This window comes from Myodes glareolus, chromosome 2 (assembly GCF_982192425.1).
Source record: "Myodes glareolus chromosome 2, mMyoGla1.1, whole genome shotgun sequence".
NCBI lineage: Eukaryota > Metazoa > Chordata > Mammalia > Rodentia > Cricetidae > Myodes > Myodes glareolus.
Genome location: NC_142027.1, coordinates 109,110,716 through 109,134,166, shown reverse-complemented (window position 1 = coordinate 109,134,166; position 23,451 = coordinate 109,110,716). Strand labels below are relative to the sequence as shown.

The following is a 23,451-nucleotide window of genomic DNA, read 5'->3' as shown; positions in this document are numbered from 1 at the left end:
GAAAGCATAGGATAGCAGGATAGCAACCAGGCATGGTGGCACACATCTTTAATCCCAGCACTCAGGAAGCAGAGGCAGTCAGATCTCTGTGAATTCGAGGCCAGCATGGTCTAGAAAGAGAGTTCCAGGACAGCCAGGGATGTTACACAGAGAAACACTATTTCAAAAAAAAAAAAAAAATACATAAAGCATAAGATATCATTTGTTTTAGGCATGATCTCACTATGTAGCCCTCACTGGCATGGAACTTACTATGTAGACCAGGCTGGCCCCAAACTCCCAAGCGCTGGGATTTGAGACTGACACAGCCCTCATCCCCTAAAATCCCAATGAAACAGCAGATTCTCGAGTCCTTTTAACTCTTCAGGGGTTATTATTTCACAAAGAGGGGAAGAGGTGATAGCATCTGGTAACAAACAGGAAAGGTGGCTGTCAGGGGAGGTGATGGACAGGGCTGAGATCCCAGCAGGCACTTGTAGGAAGAGTCAACAGTCAGTGGTGACAGTGGCCGAGAGCTCTTGGATGCGCCAGGCACTGCAAGCCTTGCACAAGATGTGCCCATCCAGCGGGTAGCAGCCTTGACACTCACCCTCCGAGGACAGCAGCAGCCCACACTCCTGCAGGAAGAAACAACACCTTCCCATTAGTCCGAGAGCACTGTGTCTCCCCTTAGTGATCTCCCCTAGCATCCCAGGCTCTGTAAAGCCCTTGTTCTCATCCAGGGACCTCTCACCTCACACTTGTAACAGCCAATGTGGAAACTTCGGTCCAGAGCAACGATTCTCACCGTCTCCTCCTGACCTGGTTCTGGCATGATGGCCCCACCACACACTGAGCACCGTGGGGCAAATTTCCTAAGGTGGAAGGGAACCATAGGGGCTTGAAGGTCCCTCCCTCCCTACAGAAGGCTCACAATGGAGCCGAGCCAAAGTGGAAAGGGGAGGGAAATGAGAAGGATTGGGAAAGAAAGTGATGTCACAGAAAGAGAGGACCAGAAGTTACAAAGGAACACGAAAAGATGGGATAGGTCGAACATTCTGAGTCAAGGCAAGACCTGTGGAAATCCTCAATGCAGTGGATCTGGCTGGTGGCATCCACTGTGAAAGGGATGCCATCGAGGCCACGGTGACACACCACACAGGTGAAGCAACCAGGGTGGTAAGCCTTCCCCATAGCCCTCAGGATTCGGTCCAGGATGGGTTCAGAGCACGTGGAACATTTCTCCAGGGTGGCCTAATAAGAAAGAGGAAGGAAGGTCAGACAGAAGCAGTAACAGCCAGGAGGGCTCGCTGGCCACCCACCCATCTGGTATGTGCACTTCCCGTACAGGATTCAGTGGGAGGTGCATCTTTCGGTTCTTATCCCAGCACTGTGGCTTCCAGACAAGGAATTTAGCCTCCACACACTTCCTTCTCCAGTAGGATGAGTCAATAGTAATGCCTGCCTCTGAGGAACGCTGTCAGACTTTCACAAGTGACCTCAACCCTAAAATACCTTCCAGCTGGGTATGGGGACTGGTACACATCTGTTTTCCTAGCTCTCGGGAGGCTGAGGCAGGAGGACCATGACTTCAGGGACAGCCTGGGCTATACAGTGACATGAAGGGAGGAAGGAAGGAAGGAAGAAAGGAAGGAAGGAAGGAGAGAAGGGAGGAAGGCCTCCCAGTTGAAAAGAACAGCTGCTCTCCCCTCCCCACCCCCTTTAACTAGTATCCACATTTAACTTCTTCCTTGGTCTGAGGGCTGAAGCTCAGTTGGTAAAGTGTTTGCTTAGCATGCATGAAACCCTGGATTCCATTTCCAGCACCCCCTAAAACACCTGGTAGCACATACCTGGAATCCCCATACCTCACGGATAGAGGCAAGAAATTCTTCCTTAGCTATATACATAGGAGTTTCAGGCCAGTCTGGGATATATGACATATTATCCCTAAACAACAAACTAGCAATCAAAGAAACAAAACCCAAAACGTCCTTTTGGTTGATGGGCCAACTGATCTTTGGAAACATGTGCCCCATCTCTCTTAGACGGGAGCCCGCCTGCCCATCTCGACGCTTAGTTCAGCCCCCTCTCCCCAACCCAACCACTCACCACGTAGCAACTCTCACAGTAAGCCCTCCTCTCTACGGCGTAGAAATGCTGGCCCCGGAGCTGGGCCCGACAGGTAGAGCACACAAAACAACCAATATGGAAGACACGGTCCAGGGCCACAACCCCAGCTCCATCACCAACCACATCTTCACCACAGCCACCACAGCGACCTGAGGATGGAGAGCAATGAGATCAGTGTGCACAGCTCCACCGTCTCCATCCTCTTCCCACCCTACCCACCAGGCCAGCTCACCAAAGTACTCCCCACTGGGCGGGTGGCTCATGTCATGCACCAATTTCTTAGTCAGTCTCTCTAGCTCCTCTTCCGGAGGTTGGCTTAAGGGGACCTACAGTGAGAATCAGGGCTTTGCAGTGTGGCCTACAGTCTCTGATACCATAACTTATCCGTAAGATCAGGAACCCTGGAATCTCATCTGAGGACATCTCTCAGAAGCTGACGGGGGCGGTTGCGAGCCCTGGCCCCTTCCCTTTGGCCATCTTGACCCTTGACCTGTGAGTACTCCAAAACCAGGATTGATGTATTCATTTATTTATTTCTGAGGTAGTGTCTCATACAGCCTAGGCTAGCCAAAAATGACCTTAATCTGATCCTCCCGCCTCTTCCTCCATCACGCCTGGTTTATGTGGTGCTGTGGATAGAACCTTGGGGGCTCCCGCATACCAAGCAAGCACTCTTCCAACTGAACTATATCCCCAGCCCTGAAACCAGCATCCTAAGCAACCCCAGACTCCAAGTCGCCCAGCCCAATCAATGTCCAGTTACCTACAATGACCACAAAACACAGTGCCCCCTGACCCCCATCCTGGCTTACCTGGGGCCCATGCCCGCCTCCTCTTCCTCCTCCTGCAGGGCCGTGTATCCCAGCAGCTTCCTCCTTAACCCCTGGTCCTGGCTCACGGTGACCCCTATAGCCAGACCCCCAGACTTCACCACGGCCTGGCAAAGGAAAGTGGGGGCCCGGAAGAGGCCCAGAGGCCTGAGAGGCTCCCCGCCTAGGCAGTCCACAGCCTCTCACAGGTTGAGCCACCTTCACTTGCACGGGGAAAGCAGGACCGGCTGGAGTGCTGGCAGTAGCATAGGAGGCTGGGGTAGGTCCGCCATAAGGGGATGTTGGGAGCATAGGCGTTGGACCCACACCTCCACTGGGCTTCAGGGAGCCTGCACGGTAAGCATGGGGTGGAGGGGCCTCAAAAGCCTGGGGAGACAAGCAATGCAGAAACAGTGAGTAAGGCCAGATCCACCATCCATGCAGGCCAGGTGAGAGCCCCGGGGAAGCAATGACTTTTGACAAGTTCCCAGGAACAAGGCCTGACAAGAAGGAAGCTCTGGCTTCCTGGGCTTCCTGGAGCCAGGCGTCCATTAGTTGAGAAGAGGGTAGGTGGGGAGTGGAAAGGGTGATCTGAGGAGAATCCACAAAAGAGAACTGGCTGGGGACGGGGAAGCAGAAACAGGACACAGACCTGTCGGTCTGGTCGCCGAGGAGCATGACTGCGACCCCCGTCCAGATCCGCCAACATGTTGGTGAGCGAATCGATCTCAGCATCCAGGCTTCCAGGGCGGATGACGCCCCTATCTGGCGGGAGCCCCTGGAGACAGAGCCAAAGCAGGGAGAACAAATATAGACCACAACCCCTGGGCTTCTCTCGCCTTCACCCTGAGAAAAAGACCCACATACCCTACTCTCACCTCCAATTCTCACCTGCAGGCGCTGGGGTGCTCCGTGGGATCCCACCCAGGAAGGCCCCCGATCGTCCGGTACCCCCGGAGGCTGGTAACATTGTTCAGGTGGGAGGGGGCAAAAATTGACCCTGGGATGGGGCTGGAGTGCTGTAAGGGAGAGAACAGAGGTGGGAATTGAGAAGGAGTACCTCGTGAAGGCTGCCCTTCTCGGGGCGCCTCTCCTCCTTCCCGTACCTGGGGCGTCTGGGAATGGATAGGAGTCAAGGAAGGTTGCACAAGGGTAGGGGCCTCTCTGGCTTGGGGAAGAGACAGCAGGAAGCAGACGGGCAGGAAAGAAAAGGCGAAGAAGAGTGGCCGGCCAGTGGCTCTTCCGCCACTCCCGGGTGTGTGAGAGAGGAACACTTACTTGTTCCATGGGCCGGTGGCCGCCCCAGGGCGCCTCGGGGAAGCGCTCTTCCCTGAGGGACTCTGGAGGGCTCTGACTGCTTCGGGGGAAGCCAGGTGGGTCCCGACATGGTCTGGAATGGTTACTCCACTCCAGACAGAGGTCAGGGCCCCCACAAGCCCGGAGCCCGAAGCCCTGAGCCCCTTCCCTCCCCTTCCGTCCCCCGCCCCGTTTAGGACTCCCGCAAAGAAACTTTTTCTGGCCTTTTTTTCCCCCTTCCTCCCCAATTTTGGGGACGACCACGCCCCCTGACGTCACCGCATTCCTGGGGGAGGGTCACGTGGTCCCCTAAACCCTAATCTGCAATCCCTCCTCTTTCTGGCCCCCTCCTGTTAAGAAAGAACCGCCCTCCACCGGAGCCAAGCCACAGGGTGGGCTGCAAGCGGCTCAGAGCGGCTGCGGCCCAGCAACTTTCTGTGATCCCTGCCCCAGTTCTGCACGTGGCAGCCTCTTGGCCGGGACTCCAAAGGCTTCTGGTCTCCACCCCCTTCCAGATCTCTGCCTTCCCACCCGCCCCCCTCTCACCTACCCACCAGCAGGTCTCCACCAGCACGTAGTGTTTTGGTCTTTTATTAATGGTCAGTAGTTAGAAAAATAAAACAAAACACAAACATCACCACCCAAGGAAGTCAGGAGAGGGAGGCGGTGCGTCTGTGGCCAGGATGGGGACACTGAGGTAGCCTAGAGTCACAGAAGAGACCAGCCCCTCTGGTCAAGGCACCAATGAAGGAAGCGGAGGCAGGCCAGGGACAGGGCCTCGGTGTCCTCCCATGTACAATGAAGACGGCCACCCGAATTAGTGTACTATGTCCCCCCCATCCAAAGAAGGCCATGGTCCCCCTAAAACATCATCCGAAGGGCAGGGTCCATGGGGGGCGTCCATTGTTCAGAATAGGCCTGAGCCCTCTCTACCCTGTATGAACAGGCATCAGAGATCAGTACAGGTGACCGGAGTGACACCATGAACAAGAAGGGTGGGGCCTAGGTCACGGCTCAGGATTTCCAGCAGCGCCAGGTATCTGGGGTAGCGGGCAGGATCGGCAGGCGGTCGAGGCAGGTACAGAAAGGTAAGAGCTGTAGTGGGTCCCTCCGCCCCATCCCTTCCTTCTGGCCCCCCAGGGCCTCCTCCCGTGCCTCGCCCCTGCTGGGCACGCACCAGGCTGTTGGCACTGCAAGCCAGAGCCTCAGCCTCTTCATCTCCCCGACCACCATTCACGAAGTCCCCTTCCTCTTCCTCAGGCTCCCCAGTCTCGGCCCCTTCACCCCACACCACCTCTTGCACCTCTGCCCGGATCCTGAGTTGACTCAACAGAGCCCGCAGCCTTCCCTCCGCTGCCCCAGGAGCCTCCCTAGGCCCCAAGCACAAGAAGATCCGGAGCCGGGCACTGTGCCATGCAGGCACCATGCTTAAGATGGTAGCCATCTGCAACAGGAAAAGGCCACAGACGTCCACGTAGCCGGGCCCACCCCGGGGCCGCAGCAGGTTCAAGGGCCACACGTCCACGTGATGGAGCTGAGCGCTGCTACCAGACCCCCGGCTTAGCCGCTCTGGGGGCAAAGCCCCACAAGCCCGGGCGAGAACCACATTCTTGTTCATCTTGAGAGCATCTGCCACCGTGGCCACGTAGTCCTGGGGACTGAGAGCCCTGGGGCTCCCTGGAGCTCGAGGTGGAGGAAACAGCGTGCTCAGGGCAGGCGACCCGCCCTCTCTGGCGCCCTCTGCAGGCTCGGAGAAGGCTGGGTCGGTTAGAAAATGGTCCTGGGGTGGGGCGTCATCATAGAAGCCAAGCACCAACGTGTTGGGCTTCATGCCGCCTAGGGGCAAAAAAAGGGAGGCAGGAAGGAACAGAAATCAGGCTGAGGGTTGACTTTACACCACATAAAGTGCGCCCACTCACACTTAGGTCAGCCATGAGGTATGGCATCTTACTTGGCTGGGGCCCCGTACAGCAACATTATACGCACGTTTGCACAACGATTTGGCTTTCTTAAACACTTTCACATGCATTTATTTGACTATCTCTAGGAATAATCGCCTCTGCTTTAAATATGTAAATTTCACATTAGGATTTTTTTTTCTCTGGGCGGGGGGAGTGATACTGGAGAGTAAACCTGGTGTTTCATCCACACTATTAACCACTGAGCTATGCTCCCAGTCCCAGTTCCAAGGGGTGGGATTATAGGAGTTCGTCACCACTGTCCCGTGAAGTTCATGGAGGGCTGGCTACAGCCCTAGCTCTGGGTTCTTTGAGGGTTAGGGTTGGTTGTTAGCCACCACAGGCTTTAAACAGCTCCTCCTTTTCACATTAGGAGAGGCCATTTCATCCAGGCGCGATGGCTCCAGTCTGTAACCCTAGCAACTGGGAAACTGAGGCAGGGAGATTGCTGCAAGTTTGATGCCAGTCTAGGCTACACGTTTCAGGCAGTGCAGGCTACAGAGGGAGAGCCTGTCTCAACCAGGCAACAAACAAACAAACTGACAGAAACCCAGAGATTTGCCAAAGGGTTGGTGGCGCTCACCTTTAATACCAGTACTGGAGAGGCAGAAGCAGGTGGATCTCTGTGAGTTCGAGGCCAGCCTGGTCTACATAGTGAGTCCCAGGTTAGCCAGGGCTGTTTCACAGAAAAAGCCTGTCGCAAAAAACCAAAAACCAAAGCAAAACAAAAACCCAGAGATTGAAATTGAACTCTACTGAGGAAATGAGACTTCTTCTGTAGCTCAGGCTGGCTTTGAACTTGCAACCCTCCTTGCCTCAGCCTCCACAGCAGCAGAAGTTACTGCCTGCTTCACCAGGCCTGAGTAAAATAAAATCAGCCTGACTGATCAAGTTCATGACCTGAGTCACCAGAGAAGCTACATCCCAGATCCCTCCAGGGGAGGATGGGAGCGCAGCTGGGCTCCGCAGCTTCCTCCTGCGGCAAAGTTCTAAAGACAGAGGTCTGCAGTCTGGTACCCAAGAGGAGACAGAGAGCATCTGGTGTTGTCAGAGGCCAGATCCCCAGAAGGCGCTCACCTCATTTGAACCTAGAGGCAACAGCAACGCTGTGAGATAAGACTGTTTATTCTCTCCCTTTACAGATAAGGAAGGACCTCAGGCCCCACGCCATGAAGTCACTGGCCTAAAGGCTCAGGCCTGAAAGGGCCTGGGCAGAAGGTAAAAATGTCTGTTCACACTAGAGGCGGTACCCTGACCTACCTAACTCAGCTTGGACCAACCTCCTTGACCGAAATCTCTTGTCCCCAAAGTCCCAAGGGTGCGATAGAAAAAACATAGGCTGCTCAAATTCCTGACCATAGTTGTTGGAGTTTGTTTTGTGTTTTAGTTTTTTTCTTGTTTTGGTTTGGTTTTGGTTTTTCAAGACAGGGTTTCTTTGTGTAACAGCTTTGGCTGTCCTAGTACTGGCTTTGTAGACCAAGCTGGCTTTGAATTCACAGAGATCCACCTGCCCCTGTCTCCCAAGTGCTGGGATTAAAGGCGTGCACCATCACTGCCGAGCTATTAGTTTTATATATATATCTTGAGACAGAATTTTACTTATGTTGCCCAGGCTGGCCTTGAACTCACCATACTACTGCCTCAGAAACCTCATTTGCAGGCTATGGCAGCTCATGCCTACAATCCCAGTACTCGGGCAGCTAGAGTCTGGGAATCACGAGTTCAAAGCCAGCCTAGACAACTTAGTGACACCCATCTAAAAATTTTAATTATTCCCCTTCCCCTCTTTCTTTTTGGAAACAAGTCTCACTGTGTACCCCCAGCTGACCTGGTCCTCACAGAGATCTGCCTGTCTGTGCCTCCCTGGCAATGGGGTTTAAAGTGTGTGCCCGCACACCTGGCCTTTACCTTTAACATGTTATTACGGTGTGCTGTGCATAATGGGGAGGTTGTGTGTGCCGGGGCCTGCATGTGCAGGTCAGAGGACAGTTTTGTGCAGTCAGTTCTCTGCTAACTTCCTGTGGGTACTCGGTTGTCAGGCTGGTGCCGCAAACACTGTATCAACTGAGCCATCTTGCCAGGTCTCCCCACCCCAACATCTCCAGATGGTTTCTCTGTGTAGCCCTGGCTGTGCTGGAACTCACTCTGTAGACCAGGCTAGCATTGAACTCACAGAGATCTAACTACCTCTGTTCCCAAGTGCTGGGATTAAAGGCGTGCGCCACCACCGTCCAGCTTTCCACCCTATTTTTTAAGATAGGGTCTTACAGAATCTGAAGCTCACTGCCTGGGCCACACCGGCTGCCCACCCCCCACCCCCACGGACCATACTCCACTCTCCACCTTCCCAGTGCTGGAATTCAATGGGCACAGAGGTACCTGGCCTTTACATGGTACTGGGATCCAAACTCAGGTCCTTTTCTTTGCACAGCCATAGCTATACTTGCTGTGACACCTGTATGATACCTCCCTGACCCCTTTCTGCTGGCTTCATCTCCTTCAAGGTCACTGTCACTAGTACATAACCCTTCCAGAGAAGAAGAGCAAAGGCCCTCAAGCGCTCCAGGGGTAAATGATACTCAGTGATACCCCAAGCCTGCTAGCAGGAGGGAACATCTGGGCGTGACCCAGCAAGCCAAACTGATCACCCACCACCCAGAGGTGCTACCAAACCCTGCTTAGCACCAAGTAGTGCGAAGTTCAGTGTTGCTGACCTTCAGCCTGCCTGACTGCAGCTGGAGGAGGTGTTTGCTCAGATGAAAGACACTTGGGATGGAGGTGGCTGAGCATGGAGGTACTTGGGGTACAAGGCTGCAAGCCTTGCAGTATGAGTCTCAGAGCTGGAGCTACGTGGTGGTGCAGGCCTGTAATCCTAAGTACATAGGAGATTGAGACGCTATCTCCAAAAAAAAAAAAAAAAAAAAGGCTCAGATGTAGATTAACTGTAAAGTATCACTAGAATCCCCAGTGAGGGGCTGGGGTGTGGTTCAGTGGTAGAGCCCCTGCCTAGAATCCCCCAGTGAGGGGCTGGGGTGTGGTTCAGTGGTAGAGCACCTGCCTAGAATCCCCCAGTGAGGGGCTGGGAACATGGTTTAGCAATAGAGCACTTGCTTAACTTAAGCAAAGTCCTAGCTTCAAACCAGGTGTGTGAGTGTGTGTGTGTGTGTGTGTGTGAGAGAGTGTGTGTGTGTGTGTGTGCGTGCATGTGTGCGTGCGTGTGTGAGTGTGTGTGAGTGTGTGTGTGTGTGGACAGGAAGAGTGGCAGAACTGGCAACACTCTATCTATTTTATCCGAAAGCATCACTCCCATACACCCTCAAGTATCCTTGATTACCTAGGGACCCCATTTTCCTCCTTCTTGCCACCTTGACTGCCTGTTTGTTGGTGTAGGGTCTGGCTGTAAAGTGCAGGCTGACCTAGAACTCCTGCCTTGGACTCCCAAGTGCTAGGACAACAGGCGTGAACCATCACCCCAGCTCCCCGACGGCAGAGTCTTTGCAGGCCAGTCTCAGTTAGCCTCTCACCACACAACCTTTGCTGACAACAGCAGTATTCAAGGGTCTCCCTGTCTCTGAATTAACAACCATCCATTTATCTGCAGTAGCATCTCCCCAACCTCACTGGGTCTCAGACACTAAGCAGGATTAAGCCCAGTTAGTATTTGAACGAAAGAAATTCTGTTTTAATGGGGCCTTCTAAAGACTCAAAACAATTTTCCCACTCTCCTTGGAAAAATACTCCCCAGAGCCCAAATACTCTCTACTTGTTGCCTCAGAAAAAGGAAAGAGCTGAGGGTGTTTCTCAGTTTATAGAGTTCTGTCTAGCATGCACAAATCCCTGCGTTCCATCCCCAGCACCTCCTAGAGGGGGCATAGTGCTGCAGGCCTGTGATCCTGAGCAAGAGGATCAGTAGGTCAAGGTCATCCTCAGCTACAGAGGAAGCCTGAGCTCTTTGGGGAAAAAACAAAACAAAACAAAACATGGCCAGCAAGATGAAGCAGTGGTGCATTGGGTGTCTGTGGCCAACCTTGATGATCTGTGTTCAGTCTCTAGCATTCACATGACATATGGAGAGAACTGACTCCTGAAGGCTGTCTTCTGACCTCCACACATGCACTGCAGCATGCTTGCACATGTATGTGTGCGCACGCACACACACACAGTCACACAAATGATTAAATGTAATTTTGGTTTGTTTTTGTTTTTCGCAACAGAGTTTCTCTGTGTAGCCCTGGCTGTCCTAGAACTCATTCTGTAGATCAAGCTGGCCTCGAACTCAGAGATCTGCCTGTCTCTGCTCCCAAAGTGCTGGGATTAAAGGTGTGCACCACCATTGCCCGGCTAAATGTATTTTTTTTAAAGCCAGCCACCAGCATCATGCCCTGTCTATGCCACATCTCCAATCAGACATTGTGGTCACTGTTATCTCTGGCTCCTGTCTTATCTACTCTGTGTGGTGAGTCCCTTTGGCAGCCACAGTCTAGCTGAAGGAAAGAGCAGAGATGGAAAGGGGCCACTGAGTGGGCTGAAGACAGAGAAGTGCAGCTCACCAAGGCCAGAGATCCGTAGTAGATGCTGAGCCCCCTGGCGCACAGAGGATGACAGGGTGAGATCCACAAACGCTTTCACTTGGGCGCGGTCCACCAGGCTCAGCCATGCGCCATACTGTGGCTGTACAGGGTCTGATGGTAGGGAGTCTGCAGAGAAAGTAAGGAGAGAGGTGGTGAAGGTACAGTGACACACACCTGACCCCAGTGCTCAGGGGACGGAGGCAGGAGGATGACAAATTCAGGACCAGCTGGCCTGTATAGAGAGAACCTACCTCACACACACACCAAAAAAAAAAAAGGGGGGGGAGACTGGCAATATAGCTCATTGGTGAAGTGTTGTTTGCCCAGCATGTGCACGGTGCTGGGTTCAGTCCTCACCAGTTCAAAAACGGGAGAGGTGAGGGGGACAGCTATTGGCCAAGGTCATTTACTCTTTACTAGAGCTGGGGCTGTATTTCAATGGCAGAGTACCTGCCTGGAATCTGCCAGTGAGGGACTGGGGTGTGGCTCAGTGGTAGAGCCCCTGCCTAGAATTCCCCAGTGAGGGGCTGGGGTGTGGCTCAGTGGTAGAGCACCTGCCTAGAATCCCCCAGTGAGGGGCCAGGGTGTGGCTCAGCAACACCATGGGTTGTTTAAATCATTTACTCCTTCCTAGAGTGCTAAGCCTACATGAATCTGGACAGAAACATGGGGCATCTGACACAGAAGAAAGGAAGGACAAGGACAAGAAGAATAGTCACTCACCAAGGTCTCCCAGAGTGACATGGCCCAATACATAGAGTCCCCCCTTTTTTAGCTGGTTGGCCAGTCGTAGCAGAGGCAGGGCACCCCGAGGGTTTCCCACTAGAAGCAGCAGCTGGGGCCTCCAGAATTTCACATGCTCCTTGCGGACGTCCAGGCGGAGCAGGTACTTGCGCACCTGGGAAGCAGGAGGGGTGGGGGAGTTCCACTCAGCAGATGCTGCTGGGCTTTTCTCTGATAGTAACACAAGCCCTCAGGGGTGGGAGCAGGAAGCATCCCAAGACTACCTCCCACCCTTCCTCAAGGCTCCCCAACCTGGTGAAAAAGCAAGGCTTGGCTGACATAGCCCCAACTGCTGGGTCCTCCTCGTGCGGTGAGAAGAGCAGAAAGCAGGCCCATGAGAAGGAGGGACCCACCAGCGGCCCCAGGACTGATGAGGAACATCATCAGGAGGCAGGAGGCCACCCCAAGCAGGCAGGTGTGCCAGGAGAACAGGCTGAAGGTGGGGCTGGGATGGGCAGACAGAGGGAAGAACACTCAGGGCTGGCCCTGAACACCTGCCTGTCCCTTGCTCTAGTCCCCCATCCTCCCCCTTGAGGCTCCCTCCTTCCTGGTCCTCCCAGGCATTGATGTTTCTCACCGGAAGTTGGGGGCTGAAGCCCACTCCAGACTCAGGCAAGACAGGTCCACCGCGGCATAGGCCACCAAGTAGAAGACAGTGACCACGGCAGCCAATGTGTTCAGCTTCCCAGCCAGCAGGACCAGCTGGGAACAGACCAAGAGGTGAGCATTAATTAAAAGTGCCAATTCCAAGGACCGGCCAGATGGCTCAGTGGATAAAGATGTTTGCTGCTGAGTCTAATGACCTGAATCAATCCCTGGGATTTACATTCTCGAGAATCGATTCTCTAGAGCTGTCCTCAGACCTCCACACATAGGTGTGCACATACACACACTCAAGTCTGGGCAACCGTTGCAGACATGTATGAGTTCTAGGCCATTCTGGAGTGCGTCTCAAGTTCCAGGGCAGCCAGAGCTACCTATTGAGACTGTCTCAATATAAATAACAATGAATACCAGCACAGCCCAAAGAGTGCCAGTGTGTGTGTGTGTGCGTGTACATGTGTGTGTGTGTGCTTGTATGTGCGTGTATCTGTGTGTGTGTACATGTGTGTGTCTGTGTGTGTGTGTGTGCGCGCGCGCGTGCATGTGTGCATGCATTCATGCGTGTTTGTCTGTGTTTAAAGACATGCTCTAACTGGCTAGCCTGGCCACACGCTTGTTGCAATCCTTGTACCTACTGACTGTTAAGATAACATGCTTTTCTTATCATGCAGCTCAAGCTGGCTTCAGTTTCAATCCATTCCCCTACCCCCAAATTCAGACTACAGGTTTGCAATACTAGCTAGCCTATATCCTTATTTTCATTTATAACTCTGATCTAGACCTAAGATAGGTTCTCGGTCTGCTAGCTAGAGAGTGAAGGTCGGGGCAGCTGAAAGGAAGACTTACCTGCACCAGGCCCCAGGAATACAGGACAGCACCCCAGGGGTTGCCCCCTCCAGAAACCACCTTGGCCGGTGCCAAGATGACGCCTATTAAAAAAATAAAACAGAATCATACCAGACACATGAGTCTGGGCCTAGAGGGGCCAAAGACAGACCCAGGAGGGCAAGCCCAGAGCAGCACGCAGACCCAGAGGGCACCACACCGAAGAGGTCATCCTGGGCCAGGGCATGCAGGATTCGGGAGGCACCGATGAGAGAACTCATGGAGGCTGAGAGTGCCGTGGCGTAGATGCCAATCAGCACAAGTGGGGGCCACAGGCTGATGCCACGGAAGAACCCGTAGTCTTCCTGAAGCAGGGTCCTAGCCAGGAAGAAAAGGAAGAGGAAGGGTTTGTCAGTGAGCCATCATAAGGTCCTCTTGAGAAAAGGTACTCCTGACACTGTGTTTCTAGAGCTATGTTTTAGAGGGGGTCTTGTGATGCTAGCACTCAGGATGCAGAGTCAGGAGGATCTGGAGTTCAAGACCAGCCTCAGCTATATATAAGGAGTTTGGGGCCAGCCTGGGTTATATGATACCCTGTCTCAAAAACACACAAAAGAAGCTAGGTCCTAGAGCCTGGCAGAATGACTCACACCTGTAATCCCAGAAGTTGGGAGGCTGAGGCTGGAGGATTGCCATGAGTGTAAGACCATAGGATAAAACCCTGTGAAAGAACTAGTTTAGGCCAGGCAAGATGGTGCATGTCTGCGGGAAGAACGAGAGACTCTCTGGTTCAAGGCCAGCCTTGGTAGAGCTACAAAGGGCTGAAAGATAGCTTGGCAGTTAGGAGAACTTCCTGGTAACCATGAGGACCCGAGTTTGGATCCTAGCACCCATGTAACAAGCCAAGCATAGTTGTAGCCCCACAGGAGACAAGGTTCTCTGGGTTCAGTAAGAGACACTGCCTCAAAATAAAGAGAAGTCAGATGAGAGGGGGTGGGAGGAACAGGACCACCACTATACTATCGATGGCAGCACTGGGGTGGCAGAGACAGGCAGATCTCTGTGAGTTCAAGGCCAGCCTGGTCGACAAAGTGAGTTCTATGACAGCCAGGGCTACAAAGTGAGAGACCCTGCCTCAAAAAAAAGAATAAGAATGTACTAGAGGATACCTGATACCTCCCTTTAGCCTTGGAGAGGAATGTACACACACTCACACACACACACACACACACAAACACACACACACACTTTTTAAAAATTTAAATACAAAATCAGGTGGTGGTGGCGCACGAGAGAGGCAGAGGCAGGCGAATCTCTGTGAGTTCAAGGCCAGCCTGGTCTACAGAGTGAGTTCCAGGACGGCCAAGGCTACACAGAGAAACCCTGTCTCGAAAATAAGAATTTAATACAAAATAAATCCCCCCCCCCAGTGACTACAGCCCTGACATCTAGACCAGCCTGACCTATACCTCAGAGGTGCCCAGATGTGCTCATGGCATCCACTGGTTATCTCTGATCTCCTGGGAGCTCGTCATTCCCAACAGTATGCAACCAAGAGGCAAAACATTTGTACAAATACAAATGACTAGAAGGGCGACTAGGGCATGCTTGTGCATGTCTGTAACCACACTACTCCGGAAGAACGGTGGGAAGAGTGCATGTTCAAGGCCAGCCCGGGCAACATAATAACCTACTCTGTCACCCCAAAAAGAGCACAAACAACAACAAAAAACCCTCTATTTCTAGAAAGGACCTGCGTTCCCCGCCCACCCCACTCCCACCCCCAACCCCACCCTCCCCAACCCCCTCACACCCCCACCCCCGCTACCCTGCAACTCCAAAGTGCTTACAATTCAAGCAGTTGCATGGCGCTGCTGGTCACAGGCTGACTATAACCCTGTAACGAGCCCTTCCCCATGGGTGGCACCATCTTTCTCCCAGTGGGAGACAGTATCTCAGCCTCAGCGAGAGAGTCTGCCACCTCCCTCCACCACGTACCTGTCACAGGTGAAGCTGGAGAGGAAGAAGAGCAGGATGTAGATGAAGAAGGTGTAGGCAACGGCAATGATTGTGCCCAGTGGAATGGCCCGACTGGGGTCCTTCAGCTCCCCTGGAGGGACAGGAACAGAGAGAGAGAGGCCAGCCTTCCTATCACACCTACCTCGCTCACAGTGGCAACCTTAACCCCACACACCCCACCACCAAGAGCAGGCTCTCACCTGACATGTTGGCCCCAGCCATGATGCCGGTGCAGCCGTTGAAGAGGACAGCAAAGACACTGGCAAAAGTCATCATGGCGCCTGTGGTGTAGTCCTCAGCATAGCCAGCTGACGGAGAAGAGGACCTCAGCATCCCTCTCAGGGGTCCAGACATCTCCGCCCTGCCATCCCTCCCCTCCACAGCCCTGACTTCCGTCCAAGCCCCGTGGGGGTCACGTGTCGCCTCCTCCCCATTCTCCTCTGTACTTTCTCGTGGGTCTCGTGGGTCTCTTCCTCCATCCCAACCCCTACCTGAATTCACCTGCCCAGCTCACAGTACCCGAAGGGCTTGCTCTTGTCTTCCCCAGCCCGAAATCAAGGTCAGGGTCCCCCTTCTCTGCTTAAACCACCCTTAGCCTGTTCCTCCCTGCTTCCACGACGGGATCTCATCGTTTGTTTCTCAGGCTGGCCTCAAATCCACTGGCAGCCGAGATGAGAGCGGGCTTCTGATCCTCTTGCCTCTACTCCCCGAGGGCTGGGATCACAGCGTGGACCACCATGAGTGGCTGACGTGGGACTGGGCAGAGAACCTGGTGTTTTGTGCCAGCTGGGCAAGTGCTCTACCAACTGAGCTAACATCCATAGCTTTTCCTGGGATCTTTGTCTTTAAAGCTTATTTGTATATTTTATTATAAGTATGGGGGAGGGGTTATGCCACGTGTGTGCAGGTGCCCAAAGGGGCCACAGACAGTGTCAATACCCCTTGAAGATGGTGCTGTTGAACTGCCTGACCTGGGTGCTGGGCATGCCTAACCACGGAAGCATCTCCCCAGCCACGCCTCCAGGGATCCCAAGGCCTACCCATCACTCAAGGCTCCCCACCCCACCCCCGGCACTGGAGTGTTCATCTCACCGCCCAAGTTGTCCTTTAGGGTGCTGCCGTTGAAACCAGTGAAGTGGCCATACCGGGGTGGCACAGAGGAGCCATTGGTGCCTGGTCGGGGCGCTAACTGGATGTCCCTGGGTCCCACTGCCACAAAGCTGATCAGCACGGAGGCCAGGGAGCCAGAAACCAACAGGAATGTCAGAAAGGAGGCACGGGCGTAGAGTCCAGCTCCCAGTGTGCACACGCCACCCACGAGGCCAAGCAGCAGAGAGCCGTAGAGCAGATTCCAGCCATAACCCTGGGGTAGAACCCGGATCCCACTGGAGCCTGTGACATCTGCAAAAAACAGGATTGAGATAAAAGACCGGACCCCCAAGGAGACACCCGGCCCTAACTATGACCCCCTCCACCCACCTGCTACCTGTATCCCTTTTCAGGGTAACCCTGGCATCTTTGCTCTCCCCCAGTGGGTACCAATCTTGCTATAACAATTTCTAAAACATTAGACCATTCTGTCTGACTAGAACCAGGCATGTCCAGTCTTCTGACTTTGCAACACGACACTGTCATTAGCAAATCCTTCTCAGGAACCTCCTCTCTCCACAATTTTTTTTTAATCTCATAAAGGGGTAAACAAAGATGGCCAGGCGGTGGTGGTGCACACCTTTAACCCCAGCACCTAGGAGGCAGAGACGGGAGGATCTCTGTGAGTTCGAGGTCAGTCTGATCTACAGGAGCTAGTTCCAGGACAGGCCCCAAAGCTACAGAGAAACCCTGTCTCTAAAAACAAAACAAAGACAAAGATGATTCAGGAGGTAAACAAACCCATTGCCAAGTCAGACAAACTGAGCTCACTCCCCTAGAACCCACATGGTAGAAGGAAAAAGTTCCCACAAGTTGTCTTCTGACCTCCACCAGAAGGCTACGTGGCATTGCCTGCTACAACACACACACACACACACACACACACACACACACACACAGAGACAGAGACAAAGAGAAAAAGAGAGACAGACAGACAGACAGACAGAGAGACAGAAAGAGAGAGCACTGGATCTGTAGCTCCATTAGCAGAGTGCTTGCTTAGCATACATAAAGGCCTGGGTTTCATTCCCAGCCCCACACAAAACCAGGCATGGTGGCACATGCCTGTAACTATTGGGGAGGCGGAGGCAGGAGAGTCTGGAGTTCAAGGTTATCTCCAGGACAGTCTGGGATACATGAGGCTTTTTATTTTTAAAAAAATTAATAAATAAAAGGAGGGAGACGGCTCAGTTGGTAAAGTGCCTGCCATGTGTGTGGCTGTTCTTGGTTGTCAATTTGACTACATGCACACCTGTGAGGAATTTTTTTTATTAATTAAATTATTAGGAGGAAGAACCCACTTCTAATCTTTGAGGTGGGAAGATAAACCTTTAATCTGGACCACACCTTCTGCTGGCAGCCTATAAAAGGACCAGGAAGAAGGGAGCTCTCTCTCTTTGCCTGCTTGTTCTCACCCTTGCTAGCAAGTCCACTCCTTCACTGGCATTGGAGCCTGCTCATTTGGGATTCTGGCTTATACAGAAAACCAGTTAAGACATCCAGCCTCATAGACTGAACAACCACTGGATTCTTAGACCTTCCATTCATAGACAGCTATTGTTGGATTAGCTAAACCACAGTCTGTAAATCAGTCTAATAAATCCTCATATAGAGAGATTATATACTCTAGACCCAGTCAAATACAGATTTGGGTACCAGAAGAAGTTCTAAAGCATCCCAGTAAGCATCACTCCTCCACAGTCTCTCCATCAGCTCCTGCCCAGGTTCCTGTCCTGTTCGAGTTCCTGTCCCAACTTCCTTCGGTGACAGACCACAATTGGAAGCGGAAAAGTCCAAGTGTAACCCTTTCCTTCCCAAGCTGCTCTGGCCATGGTCTTTCATCACAGCAATGGTAACCCTAGCTAAGACGCCGTGCAAGCGTGAAAACCTGAATCTGGATCCCTAACACTCATGCAAACACCAGACTCAATGGCAAGTATCCGTTACGTTACTTCAGCAGTGCTGGTTGGGCAAAGCCCGGCAGGTCCTTGGAGCTAACTGGCTAAGCAATGGAGTCAATAGATGAGCTTCAGCCTCAGTGAGAGACCCTGTCTCAAAAAGATAAGATGAAGAGTTGGCAGTGAAAACTGTTTACTCTGCCGGGCGTGGTGGTGCATGCCTTTGATCCCAGCACTTGGGAAGCAGAGGCAGACAGGTCTCTGAGTTCGAGGCTAACCTGATTCAGAGTGAATATGAGAACAACCAGGGCTATGTAAAGAGACCCTGTCAATGATGATGATGATGATGATGATGATGATGATGAAAGAAAAAGAATGCTTACTGCCCTTGCAGAGCACCGGGTCAGCGCCCAGAATACACATTGCACCTTAAAGCCACCCGAAGCTCTAGTTCCAGGGATTTGATGCCATCTTCTGACCTCTCTGAGTTTTACCTCCATGCACACAGTGCACATGAACTCATGCTGGTACATACACATACACATAAATAATAATACAAAATAATAACATTAAGGGTTTCCTTCCTTGGAGCTTCCTCATACTCTCAGGAGTTCGTCCTTCCTTCCTTCCGTCTCTTTCTTCCTTTCTTCCTTCTCTTTCTTTCTTCTTCCTTCCAAGTTTTTCAACACAGAGTTTCTCTGTGTAGCCCTGACTGCTGTCCTGAAACTCTTTCAGTAAACCAGGCTGGCCTCAAACTCCGAGATCCTCCTGCCTCTGCCTCCTGAGTCCTGGGATTAAAGGCATGCGCCACCATGCCTGGTTTTTTGGAGATATTTCTTGCTTTTCCTTAATAAATCTAACTTCACTGTGCACAAGAAAATAAGACAGGCAAGATGGCTCAGTGGGTAGTCAATGTTGCTAAGCAAGTCTGGAGACCTGAGTTTGGTCCCCCGAAATAGCACAAAGGTGGAAGGAGAGAACCAGCTCCACAAAGTTGTCCTGTGACCTCCATACTCAAACCATGGTAGGTGTGTGTCCTCCTGACATGCACACAACAATAAAACAATTAATGAACACTCAAACAAATAAGGTAAAGAGTAATAGAGGAAGACAGAGAACATTGACCTTCGGCCTCCACATAGGCATGCTCACGCAGACTCAGCCACACATACACATTCACACATCACACATGTACACCCCATACTCGCCACTCCCCCTCCAAAAAAAGAAAAGAAAAACATGCATATCTAAAAAGAATCTAATTTGTACATAAGCTTAAATTTTTGTGTTGGGAGCATTTATAGCTAGCTATCCTTGGCCACATGCAGTCACATGCGGCCAGAGGGCTGCAGACTGGACATGCCTGGAGATGGTGAGTGCCCTAGGGACAGAGACAAGCACTCGGTCACCTACAGGTCCTGCAGAAGGCAGGTCACACCAAGAGAAGACTCAGTGTGTGCATTTTGGGAAACATGACTCCATAATCCCAGACCCTGGAAAACTCAGCATCCCCAGACCAGGTTGGGGAGAGTACAGACCAGCCCCGAAGACATCCAGCACAGACTCCACCAGTCCCAGCAGGGACACGGCACAGCCACAGACGTTAGCCAGGTAGAACATGAGGCCAATGCTGCCGCCAACCTCCGGCCCCAGAGTCCTGCTGATCATGACTAAAAGTGGAAGCAGGGGGTTGAGCGTTAAGGGAAAAGAAACTGAAATGGAGGAAGGGGCCATAAGTTGATCCCTACAGCAGGTCTACCCGCAGGTTTCCTGCAGCTATCAGCTCAGTTCTCAGCAACCCTGTACCCATGTCTTGTATCTTTGCGTAAATGACAAGAATACACCATCTTCTCCATTTCCCTACTCCTGCCAGGCAAGTTCTCTCCCCTGAGATATTTACCCTGTTCTCTTTTGACCCGTTATTTTGTTTTGTTTTCTGAGACAGGGTCTCAAGTAGCCCAATCTGGCTTCCAGCTCACTGTGTAGCCTAGGATAACCTCAAACTCCTCATCCTCCTGCCTCCATCTCCCCAGCGCTAGGATTAGGGACATGGTGATGCACGGCCCACTCTTTTTACTTTGAGGCAAGGTCTCCATTAGTGGCCCCACACCCAGAATCCACTTTCCTCGGCTGTAGAATGACTATTAATGGTTTTTGTTGTTGTTGTTAAAGAGGAGCAGGACTGGGGATCAAACCCCGGACCTCAGGCATGCCAGGCAGGCACTCTACCACTGAGCCACAGCCTCGCTAACTGATAAGATTGTCAGGAGACCAGACACAGAGTGCAGATCGCCTTCATCGTCTCATCCTGCTGTTCACCATTCATAAACATCTGGCCTGTTTTCAGACAGGAGATACTAGTCCCTCCCCCCACCCCCACCCACCCAGGAAGGAAGACAGAACAACCCAGACCCAATTCACCTATGTGGGAGGATACAGTAGGCTCCACCCCCTCTCACAGCGCCATTGGTGGCAATGGCACAGACCGAGAGGACCGTGAGTGCCAGAATGATGTAGGCGACCAGGAGCATGGCCAAGGCCTGTAGCAGCCCAGCATGGCCCACCACGAAGCCTGAAGAGGGGGAGAAAAGCAGGTCACAAGGGACAGTTACAGCCTCTTTCCCTATCCCCGTCTCACTGGATAGTAGAGTCCCACAGCAGAGCCACACACCAGACCACCAGAGGTCTTTCCCTTCTGTCCTCCCTTCATCTGCCCACATCTACTAGGGACCGTCCCTAGCCCGAGCCTGGCCTGTCCCCAGACTCACCAATCCTCAGGAACACAACGATACTAAACATGGACAGGACGGTGGGCACCACCACACCCAGGAAGGTGGAGAGCTTTCGGGCTGATGCCACTCCAGATCCTCCGGCTCCATTGGGAGGGAAAGCAGCCCCCTCTTCCCCCAAAAGCCTGTAGGCCAGCAGAGGGGAGCTCTCACTGGCCATAGCTGAGCGTGGGCAGAGGAAGCCACAAAAGAGCCAGGTGACCTGTAAAAGAGATTTTGGGGGCTGGAAAGCAATTCCACAGAGCCGTTTCCTCCTAAACAAAACCCTGATCAAACTCTCAGAGCTTCCTCAAAAGGAGAGTTGCAAAGGACACACACCCACACAGAGTAAAGAAACTCAAAACTGTCCCAGCAACTTCCCCTATACTCTCCGAACCCGGGGTAGAAGTAATCAGGGCCCCTTTCAGCTCTTTGAAACCTTACGTTCCTCTATGCCCCTAAAACTAGAGGTAGCAGAAGATCTGCAAAAGGAACACCGATTTCTCCCTGTCACACCGGGTCTCTCCTTAACTGGCAACAAGAGAGGAAGGAGATCTCCCCAAAGGGAAGTTAGCGACAAGCTGTAAGCACCAACTCCGGAGTCCTAAGCTGCACCCCTCGAGTACCCCCATACACACAGCATCTCACACATAGGCAATAAGAAACTTTCAAAGCTCCACCCTCCATCAACCTTGTCTCTCAACCCATTTCAATCGTAACCAGATTTTTCTAATCCCTACATCCCCCCAAACTCTATCAGTCCAAACAGAGCCACTGATTGTTCAAATACGCACGCAGGCCACCTGGCATCGCGCCACACTGGGTCCCCAGGGTCCTCCTCCCCCACCCACCCGTTCTTGTCCACTTGCTCCAGTAACTGGATGCCTAGGGGCCAGAGATCTGGCTGCGGCCGGCCAAGCGCACCCTGCATCTGGATGCGGCAGGGCGCTCACTCACCACCCTAGGAACGCAGCTGCTCCGGGGTGATCCCCGCGCGCCTTGGGGGGCTCCGCTACGCGCGGAGGAGGGGGCGAGGGGCCCGGAAAAGGCAAACGGGCTACCGGGATGTCAGGCCCGGAGCCTGCCCTCCCCAGTAAGGCGTCCCATTGGTCCCGGATCAAGCCCCGCCCCAAAGGCGTGGCCCGTGCACAAGCCCCGCCTGCACTCTCACAAGCTGCTTGTGCCAGCCAAACTGTTCCACGTGCATCCCGGTGTCATCTGCATGGTAGTGGGTGACGGTCCCCAGAGTCCCCCGTTACCACGGTGCTAACGGATGCCCGAGGTGCGGATCCGACTCCACTCCGAGCTCCGAGTGGCGACTGCGGAAAAGTGGCCTGGAGTGGGCGGAACCGCGGTACCTGACTCAGGTGTGCGGCGGGGAACTGCGAGCGACGTCGGTCGGCGCCTTCCGGAGTCGTGCCAGTCCAGTCTCTCCAGAGATCTAGAATGCCCTCGGGGTTCCAGCCTTGTCCCTTTCAGACCCGGAGAAGACCCTCTCCTCTACCAGTTTCAGCTCGCGGGCTGCGTTCTTCTTTTCGGCCACCGGAGGGAGCCGTGAGCCCCCATCCAGGCGCAGGTCCTAGTGGATAAGCTGCCCTGCCTGCTTTTGTGCATGTCTGCGAAGATCGTAAAACTGTGACACCCAACTCTCAAATTGGTGTCTCTTCCTCAGCCCTTTCAGGTTTCACTAACGGCGTTTCCTCCTCTATAAAACGGGACTTAACTAAAACTTCCCTCCTAAAAGAGCAGTTAAGAGATGAGTTAATCGTGTATTCTCTCTCTCTCTCTCTCTCTCTCTCTCTCTCTCTCTCTCTCTCTCTCTCTTTTAGTGGGCGTGGGGAAGGGAGCCCTTATGTGGACCGGGCTAGTCCTCTCAATTGGCTACGTTGCTACGTTGCTAATGAGGACTTTATGCTTCTGATCTCCCTACCTCCACCTCTCCTGTGTTGGGATTCCAGGTAAGGAACACATCCCGATGCTGATAGTTTATTTTCCTAAAAGAGCACCGCCGCCCCCATTAAACACACCCTGCTTAGGCACAGAGAGAGCTATAGCACTCAACCACACATACACCTTAACATACTCTAGGCCAATGCATACATTGATTTCCACCTATTGTTAAATAGACATAACCATTCTGTGATTGCTGCTACTGCTGCTATTGTGGGTTTTTTGTTTGTTTGTTTTTTACTTTTTGTTTTTTTTGTTGGGTTTTTTGGTTTGGTTTGGTTTTTGGTTTTTCGAGACAGGGTTTCTCTGTAGCTTTTGGAGCCTGTCCTGGAACTCATTCTGTAGATGACGCTGGCTGGCCTCTAACTCACAGAGATCCTCCTGAAGAGACCTATCTTGAAAAGGGAAAGTGAATGAGAAACCCCTAGCATTGACCTCTGGCTTCCCACATGCATGGACACACTCACACAGGGTGGCTCTGCCAGGGAGAAATTTGGCATTTCCGGAGTCATCTCTGCTACCCATGTTTCAGTCATAATTTTTGGAGATTTTGTGTAATTTCTAAAAGCTAGGATGTGGCTCCAGTCTGCACATGTACTCCAGTAAAAAAATAAAATAAAAAATAAGAAATAATAAGAAATTGTGCTCTAGACACACCCCCTCCCTGTTTGTGTGGTCAAGACAGACAGGCTCCTAAGTGACCTTGGCTG

General features: G+C 52.6%; 2 protein-coding genes across 6 annotated transcripts; both read right to left on the bottom strand.

The window, feature by feature from the left end:
• Positions 1-350: 350 nt before the first annotated feature.
• Positions 351-4,420, bottom strand: Trip6 (thyroid hormone receptor interactor 6). 3 transcript variants are annotated; one of them, XM_085682602.2, is made up of 9 exons: positions 4,206-4,420; positions 3,813-3,896; positions 3,574-3,686; positions 2,925-3,308; positions 2,345-2,438; positions 2,092-2,261; positions 1,055-1,233; positions 734-854; positions 351-617 (listed from the first exon to the last, which is right to left on the bottom strand). In XM_085682602.2, exons 1-9 carry the CDS (start codon positions 4,306-4,308, stop codon positions 486-488), a joined length of 1,380 nt encoding a protein of 459 aa, XP_085538728.2. In that variant the 5' UTR covers positions 4,309-4,420; the 3' UTR covers positions 351-485. The 3 variants fall into 3 exon arrangements, with proteins under 3 accessions (XP_085538728.2, XP_048289891.2, XP_085538724.1); XM_048433934.3 differs by having other exon boundaries at positions 3,574-3,699; positions 3,813-3,940; positions 4,200-4,408; XM_085682598.1 differs by lacking the exon at positions 4,206-4,420 and adding an exon at positions 4,028-4,171 and having other exon boundaries at positions 3,574-3,699; positions 3,813-3,940.
• A 372-nt stretch (positions 4,421-4,792) lies between these two features.
• On the bottom strand, positions 4,793-21,900 carry Slc12a9 (solute carrier family 12 member 9). 3 transcript variants are annotated; one of them, XM_048433930.3, is made up of 14 exons: positions 21,749-21,900; positions 20,792-21,014; positions 20,461-20,595; positions 19,562-19,693; positions 16,069-16,377; positions 15,177-15,284; positions 14,956-15,067; positions 13,178-13,335; positions 12,979-13,061; positions 12,107-12,231; positions 11,782-11,974; positions 11,470-11,644; positions 10,726-10,872; positions 4,793-6,053 (listed from the first exon to the last, which is right to left on the bottom strand). In XM_048433930.3, exons 2-14 carry the CDS (start codon positions 20,970-20,972, stop codon positions 5,167-5,169), a joined length of 2,745 nt encoding a protein of 914 aa, XP_048289887.1. In that variant the 5' UTR covers positions 20,973-21,014; positions 21,749-21,900; the 3' UTR covers positions 4,793-5,166. The 3 variants fall into 3 exon arrangements, with proteins under 3 accessions (XP_048289887.1, XP_048289889.1, XP_048289890.2); XM_048433932.3 differs by having other exon boundaries at positions 21,643-21,887; XM_048433933.3 differs by lacking the exon at positions 11,782-11,974 and having other exon boundaries at positions 13,162-13,335.
• Positions 21,901-23,451: the final 1,551 nt, after the last annotated feature.